Genomic DNA, 8,746 nt, shown 5'->3' on the forward strand with positions numbered 1-8,746 from the left:
GTTATAACAATGAGTCTTTGAAAAGTGCCCAGCATTCTGCTCTTTTCTAGGATTAGAACCCCAAGCAGATAAAGTGGGAAGAAGGTGAGTCACATTTAGAAATGACCATGAATGAAAGGAGTCATACGTGCAGGAGAAGCACAGGCCCACACTGTTCAGACCATTGCATCTCAATAAACACACACCAAAGAGTACCCACTACAGAGGAGACACTGAATGACCAGTTGACCCTTCCAGAAACTGTCAGCCAACCTCTGTCCTTTCCCACATCATTGCTTCAACAATAGGCCCACGAATAGATCAAGATGATGGAATCAAAGTTCTCTGTCACTTCAGAAGCATGGGGTTTTTTTCTTGCTAAGTCAGATTTAGCCACTTCTACTACAGATATCCAACCTATCAGAAGTAGATACAACTGAGCTTCTCATATGGACTCAGTCCTTTGGGAGACCAGCCAGCCATTTGTTGGTAAATTATCACATAGGACCACTTTCATCCTGGAGGTGGCAGAAATTTTTTCCCAATGACACACATTCTGGGTATAGATTTACCTTCCATTCCCCAGTCCCACACATGGCAGCAGCAACTGAGGACTCAGGGTGTCTTATTGATCATTATAGTTATCAAGGAACTACACCTTCTTGCAGCATCAGACCATATAGCAAGGAGGTAAGCCAATGGGCAAATGATCATTGTGTATACTGATTCTACTGCATATAGCATTACCCACAAGTCACTAGACTGATAGAACACTAGAATGACCACTAAAAGGTTCAGCTAGTGCATTAACTTAGATGCACTTTGAGAGTTTGGAGAGCTGTTCAACATAGTACTATGATCTTGTTAGACAAAATGTGTGGAACTGGAATCAAGGATGGAAAGAGCATTATCTCCCCCAGAAAATCCCACATTTATTAATCCAATTTTGTGATTCCTGTTCTCACAATTCTGGGCCTTGCTGGATAAAAGACCATGCTTCTATTTGAGGGAAAAGAGAGGGGTGTGCTTCCACAAGGTGAGCAGAAAGGGTCTTCCATTTGGTCATTTGAGAGTCCTCATGCCAGTAGACCAGAAAACCAAGAAAATAGTCAATCCACTAGCAGAGACAATTGGTCCTGATTGATTATCATGAGGATATAGGGTTGTGGCAACCCAATAAGAACCAGTAAAACATGTCTAAAACCCAGGAAAGACTATCAGCAGTTTTGTGCCTATGATTTATAAGCAGGCAATTGTAGCAACTATGGTCTGACAAAGGCTGAATAACTAAGTATTTAGACCCATCATAAGAAAGGTCTTGGTTACTGCCTAGGAAAGAAATATAGGCCATCATTAGTAAAAGGTGAGGAGAATAAGAGAAGTGGTATTTATCACATTTATTGATAAATATTAATTACAAACTTGAAATCAACTATTGCCTCTTTTTTACTTGTCCCAGTAATCCTTCTTGTGTCTTTTATTCTAAGATTGGAGATCTGAGTGGTTTCCATACAGAGCACAAGTAGATCAGAGCAGGGAAAGGGATGGATTATACAGATGCTATTGATGCCCCACCCATGTCCTCTTGGTGGGGCACCTAACAGTTCTTTTCCCCCCCATATTTTATTGGTGCATCATAACTGTATGTAATGGTGAAATTCACTTGTTATATATCCATAAATACATACAATATAATTATACATATAATTTGGCCAAAATCATTCCTCAGCATTTCACCTTTTCTTCCCCCACTTTTCCCTCTCCCTGGTCCCTTTCCTTTACTCTTCTGATCTCCCATTGATTTTCCTAAGACCCCCCCACACACCCACACACACCTTGCTTTTCCTTTTTCTCTTTAGAATTCACATATGAGAAAAAACATGTGACCCTTGTCCTTCTGAGTTTAGCTTAATTCACTTAACAAAATGTTCTCAAATTCATCCATTCTCCTGCAAATGACAACATTTCATTCTTCTTTATGGCTGAATAAAATTCCATTGTGTATATAAGCCACATTTCTTTACCCATTTATTCATTGATGGACACTTAGGCTGGATCCATAGTTTGGCTACTGTGAATTGTGCTGCTATAAACATGGGCATGCATGTATCACTATAGTATACTGACTTTATTTCTTTAGGATAAATAATGAGGAGTGGCTAGGGATGTGGCTCAAGCGGTAGCACGCTCGCCTGGCATGCATGCGGCCCGGGTTCAATCCTCAGCACCACATACAAACAAAGTTGTTGTGCCTGCCGAAAACTAAAAAATAAATATTAAAAAAAATCTCTCTCTCTCTCTTTAAAAAATAAATAAATAAATAAATAATGAGGAGTGGTTTAACTGGATTGTACAGTAGTTCCATCCCTAGTCTTTTTAGAAAACTCCATACTGATTTCCATAGGGGTTGTACTAATTTATAATCCCACCAACAACATACTAAACACTTCTTGCTGAAAATTCCAGCAGCTCTGAGAATCATTTTTTTTAACCAGAGATTTGTGCCACAAAAGCAGCCCTTGGTCAGTGATAGACACGTTTATTAGTGATTTCTCCAGCTTCCTCATGTCTCATTTGGGCTATGCAATTCTGTCTCCCAGAACTGCTCAACTGGATTGAAATCCAGTTACCCACAGTGGTAGCTGGATTCATTGCTTCCTTCCTTTCTTCTTGCCTTCCCTGATTCACTTCCAACCATCATTCCCTAAAAATCACCTGCGATAAGCCACTTTCACACACAAATCCTTGTATTGGAGCTGACAGTCAATGATCCAAAACCAGATACAAATTTTCAAATCATGACACAAGGATGGAGATATTCTAGAATTTTTTCTATTGCTATCAAACAGGACTTTGGAGCACAAGAGATTTAGGAACCTCATATGGACTATTGACAACCTTTAAACTCCCTGCACTTCTCTCTGAGAGGGGACACTCATTTATGTCTGTGCTACAGACCTGTGCTCCTCAGTACCCACCATGTAACAGCACCCCCATCCACATTCCAGGCTTGGGAATCCAACTCTTGGATTGCGTATATCCTGTCACTGAACAATTCTAATGAATCCAAGCAACATTTTCTAAAAGTTCTTTGTTCATAATATTTTCTCAAAATGAGAGTTATATGAGTAACTCAATTTCAATATAAATTAAACTAAATCACTTGAAATAATTTAGTGCTGATGAGAACTACTGCTATAGTTATTTCAGTTTCTTGATGTAACACAATCCAGGCCTTTATTTTAAAAAAGTGTCCATGGAAAACGCAAATACAATTAAATACTACATGTTCTGCTTCTACTTATTTAGTAACCTCTTTTCTGTCACATCTGTTTTCTCATTCTTTGCTTTGAAAGGTTATAAATTTTTTTAAAAACTCACCCATAATTAATTGTTCATGTTTTATTATATTTGCTTAGTCATTTTTATGTGAAGTTTACCAGCCACATTTCCGGTATCTCCCTAGACTAAATAAACTTGGAAAAGAGTTTCAACTTCCATTTGAAACTAAAGTAAAAAGCCTACTTTCTGAAAGAGTAACTAAAAAGTGTTGGAAAATCATTCTTCAATGAGACGTAATCACCCGCCCACCTGTGAGAGCATTTCCTGTATTGAAGGAGAATTGTTACCAAGCACACAGGAGAACCCAGATGGAAGCAGAAGACTTTATACCCTGCAGGGGAGAGCTGTCAGCATGACACTCGTGAGCTTGCCGTGGGCAATCCTGGTCTCCATCTGTCTTGGTAAGAAAGGTGTAGGTCTTTATTTATACTGGTATCTAATGGGGATGTGAAGCAAGAGAGAGGATAAATAGTACTGAATCTCCACTGTTTCTTAAAGCCCGGCTACCAGGAGGCAAAAAGTGTACATACACTGGCTGGGGCTTGAAACAAGAGGAAAGGTGGCTGGGAATGGGAACCAACTTGTAAGTCTGTTTGTTTATCCCTCCAACATGATGCTCCAGCAAAGTCTTTTCTCCCCTCTTTCCCACAGAAGCCAGCATGGCCCAGAGAGTCACCCAGTCTCAACTAGAAATGTCAGTACAGGAGGCAGAGACCGCCACCCTGGACTGTACATATGACACACGTGAGAGTAATTATTATTTGTTCTGGTACAAGCAAACTGTCAGTGGGCAGATGATTCCCATTATTCGCCAAGAAGCTTATAAGCAAGAGAATGCAACAGAGAATCGCTTCTCAGTAAACTTCCAGAAAGCTGCCAAGTCCTTGGGTCTCAAGATCTCAGACTCACAGCTGGGAGATGCTGCTGTGTATTTCTGTGCCCTCCAGGAGCACACAATGAGACAAGCACCAGGGAGAGGCTGACAGAAACCTCAGACCTCAGCCTCTGTGCAGGGGTAGGAGGAAGTGACTGAGATAATAGGAATAGAAAATCATTTACTTCTCTTGGGAATCAATGCTCCTCTTACCCAACTATAAGAAAAGATATAGCAGATATGGACATCTACAAGTTTAACCCTTAAATAACAGTGAAGATGATGGCATGTGCAGGGGTTTCCAGTTTTACCAAGTTCATTCACTACTGCACTTCACCCTTGGAGCTCTGTATGGTACCATGACAGGTCAGACATCCTAAGCATTTTTTTTTCTGTACAATGAATGTTTATAATTTGCCTTGGAGCTTTCACTTTTAGGAATCTTAACCTTTTCCCACTTTGTCTATTAAAGTTTGTGCTTTCAATTGTCCATCCATGTCTAAAATTGAATCTCTTCAACACAAGATTCCATTTCAGAACACAAGAGGTATAACAGTGGGGATCCACTGGATTTACAAGACAACCATGGTACCTACATCAGATTTCCTAGAAAAATGACAAAACAGTCCATTGAAGGCTCATCCAGGAGCCATCTTGAGGACAACACTCTCAGTGGTTGAAATGCTGTCCTCTAGAAAGCAATAATATTCATTAAACCCTATTACATGGCATGAGTTGAGAATCCAAGAAATGGAATTGGAAGAGTCTTGTAAAGGACTTGTTTCCCTTTCCTATAACACTAGGTTCTGCTGGATCAGAGGGCTCAGTTCCCAGAGGAAGAATGCTGCCACTAGGGCATTCAGAAAGTGTTCCACTGAACCTGCTGCTATGGCTGTCATCTAGGTCACTCTGAACTTCTTATGCCAATGGCCCACCAGGGAGAGAGGAGTTTTTAGATTTGGAGGGGTAAGTGACCCTGATCAACATGAAACACTAGGTGGTTATGACACAATGAGGGTAAAGAGGAATATATTTGGAACATAAGTGTTTCACAGTGGTGTCTCCTGGTGTTTCCATGACTTGTAAAAGCCCCAAGTGTCACTATAGCAACAAAGTATGAAAAGGGCAAAGTGGTCAAGAGGTGAAACCCTTCATCAATGAAGATCTGGGCCAGTCCAGTAGGCAGACTATCAAGGTTGCTAAAGTACCATTCAAGGATAAAGAAATCCTGAAGGTGTGTTGAGAAGGGAGAAGACAAGTATCCATTACAACCTTGGAAGTGGAGACTGGAACTCAAGTGTTACTGTTATAAAAAGACTGCAGCTGGTCCTCACCTTGAAGACTCAGTGACACAGAGGAAACAATACAATGAAAGTATATATCCAATTGTGCAGAGGCATTTCATGAGCTTCATTGTCCTACCCAAATGTCTATCTTTGATTTTAGTCATAGCAGGGATAGGTGCCAGAGAAGCTCAACATTCAACATTAAGTTTTGTTGATTTGTTTGTTTGTTTTTTACTTCCTGTATCTGGGCTTCTCTGATGCCTCAAGAACTCAGTCCCTGGGCAAGCATGGCCTGAAAGTGTAGAGGATTTATGACCCCTGCTAGTCAATACCAGCTAGTGCGGAAAATGCTCTAAAATCTCTGCTTCCTTCAAGTAGACAATTCTGAGAGGACTCCTGCTTGCTAATCAGAAGATCATGGCAGAAGCAAGCTGCAGTATTGCTCTCCCCACTCAGGCTTCCCAAGATCCAAATGACCTACATTCACCCAAATCCTGTGTCAGGCTCTATTTGGAGAGAAACCAAACCAATACAGAGATTCTTTGGAAAACCAATTTTAAAAACACAGAGCAGGGCTCAAGGTAACCTTTCCTGGACTGCTAATAAAGACCTGTGGGGTACTTGAGTGATTAATTGGAAAAGAAGATTGTCCATTTTTCCAGAAGATGATAAGGCAAATCATACTTATAAAACTCCAATTTCTGCATAAGTGTGATCATATCTTTTCATTGCTCCAAAACTTCACTTGCTAAGTCTAAACGCTTTTGTGTCTCCATGGCCTCATCCCCAAATCTGATTACCTCTATTATTTAAACCTCATTCCTATTCCTTCCCAAAATATGCCTCTCTTCTGGTTAATCTGTTCTCCTCACTGACACAGAAACACCTCAAGCTCATTGTTGGCTCTAATATTTCTCCTCCGGTTGTCCACCCACCCAAATGTCCCTTTTCTGTGTAGTTAAGTCTGGTCGATTCTTATTAACCCTACAATGCACACCTTAAAGCTCCATCTCGCCCAAAATTCTTTCTCCATTATCAAAAAATCCTTTAATTCCTTCTCTTTGGTTATCATACCATACTGAATCTGAAATGAACAATCCAACTCTTAGTGACCTAACTTCTTGAGGCATTGACATCATTTCAAGATACCCATCTTTCATCTCCCCACATACACCCATTAGAGCTACTCTGGGGAGAGAGATTGCCTTGTGCACTTCAGCATTTACCATTGCCCTTAGCATGGTGTCAGACACAGGAATACTGATAAAGCCCCAAGATTATGCTTAAAATTTATTGTGTAATCATCCCATATTCCTGAAAGAACATTAAGAGGAAGCATCAGTATATTTTAACACAGTTGCAGTTTTCATTTAGGAGGGAAGTCATGATAAATGGTAGGGTTTAAGAAAACAGGAATAAACAAAAAGATAGGATTCACTTTATATATAGCTTTCTTTGATTTACTGTAAATAGAAATCTGAAACTCACATAAACAGATTTCTTAGAACAGATTTGACTAAACTAAGTTCTTTCCCTTCTGAGGAATAGATTCTAATTGCCTGATGGTTATCTCTTTGACCTGAAGAGGGCACTCCCTGCTCCCATTGACAAATGTAAAAGCCTGTCTCAGGAAGAATCTGTTAGGAGATAGGTGTGGTGTGGTGGTTTAGGCTTGCAATCCCAGCTACATGGGAGGCTGAGACAGAAGGACTGTAAGTTTTAGGCCAGCCTGGGTAATTTAGGGAGTCCCTGTCTCAAGATGAAAATTTTTAAAAAGCTGGGGGTATAACTCAGTAGTAAAGTGCCCATAGGTTAAATCCCCAAAATTACTGCAAAAAAAAAACCAACAAAAAACGGTGGCGAGGAGTATCTATTATTTTCCTAACGAGGTAGGCATGGTGACATACATCTTCTCCAGCAACTCAGGAGGTTAACATAGGCGGGATTGCAAGCTCAAGCCTGGGGCAACTGGATGCGCTGCTGCCTCAAAATAAAAATAAAAAGGGCTAGAGATCTACCTCCATGGTACATCATCCCTGGGTTCAATTCCCAGTACAAAAAGAAGTTTCTGTAATACACACAAAAGAAGTGGAACAAACCCTTCTTTATTTAAAGAATCCAGGCAGATTTTCATATTCTCTGAATCAAATTCTTCTTAAATTTAGAAACACCAAAGCAAGAGGTGTTTCTAGGAACCACATTTATGCATGAGCTGAGAGAATTTATGGCATCAGGAACCCAGAGGACCTGCTCTGAGCTGCAGGAGGTCTCTGTCTTTCATAGAAGGGACTTAAAGAAGAAATGAATGTTCTTTTTAAATACACCCTTTGACATTAACTGTTTAAATAAATTAGCTATCAAATGAAGAAAGATGAAAGTCCTTCCTAACTGACCAACCAAAAAAGAAAAACTTTTATTATCAACTATAATTATTTGAACAGTATTTTAGATCCACAGGTAAAGGATGAATCAGGTCTAGAATAAACCTGATGCCTTTGTTTTTGTTCTTGTTAGCTAGCGCTCTGTAGCACAAGGAAGATCAACAGTCTCTTTCAGCACTGAAATGCCAGCTCCAATGCTTAATGCACATCAAACCACCCAAGCAAAAGACTCAGCCACCTACAGCTTTGTGCAGGGAGCCAGACTCCCCAGACACTCCACATGCATTTGGCCCCAGGCATCTGGCCCCATTTAATAATATCTTAACTTGGGCACTGTTAAACAATCTCATCATCTCCTCTGACAAGAAAAAAAAATTGCAAATGGATATAATGAATCAGAAAAACCTTTTGAAAAAGACTCTTTTTAAAAGTCTATTCACAATATTTTCAAAGAATTGAGTCATAAAGACATTAAACTTGAGATGACTGAGTGATTAGGACTGGGGACCCCTATTGGTCTTTAGTTGAGACACCTACCTGAGAGGGAATATCAAGGTCTAGAGCAGCTTCTCACACCCAGGCCATTAATAATTGTGCCCATTTCTGCACCTGCAGCAGTTCTCCATAGAATGTGGCAGTAAGGTGGGATACTCAGATGATGCTTTTCTCCTGGTTTGACTTTTTCTAGTCTAACCCACTCACTCTAGTGATAGTAGTTGCCAAATGATGGAGCACACTGGAATTTTTCATGCTGCCCAGAGGGGTTCTGCTTCCAGAAAAAAGACAACAACCTGCCACCCCCGTCCTTATATTTGCCCTCTTGAAAGCTCTTTCATCATCATTTTATCTTCAGAACTCAATAATCTGACTAACTATATGTAGAA

General features: G+C 40.2%; 1 gene segment (V, D, J or C); it reads left to right on the forward strand.

Moving 5' to 3' along the window:
- Positions 1–3,612: 3,612 nt before the first annotated feature.
- Positions 3,613–4,304, forward strand: LOC124107285 (T cell receptor alpha variable 38-1-like). The segment is given in 2 exon segments: positions 3,613–3,722; positions 3,973–4,304. Coding segments are annotated over 2 exon segments (381 nt in total).
- The last annotated feature ends 4,442 nt before the right edge of the window (positions 4,305–8,746 follow it).

This window comes from Marmota monax, unplaced genomic scaffold, assembly GCF_021218885.2.
Source record: "Marmota monax isolate L192 unplaced genomic scaffold, Marmota_monax_Labrador192_F-V1.1 WCK01_AAM20220418_F8-fsc00079, whole genome shotgun sequence".
Taxonomy (NCBI): Eukaryota; Metazoa; Chordata; class Mammalia; order Rodentia; family Sciuridae; genus Marmota; species Marmota monax.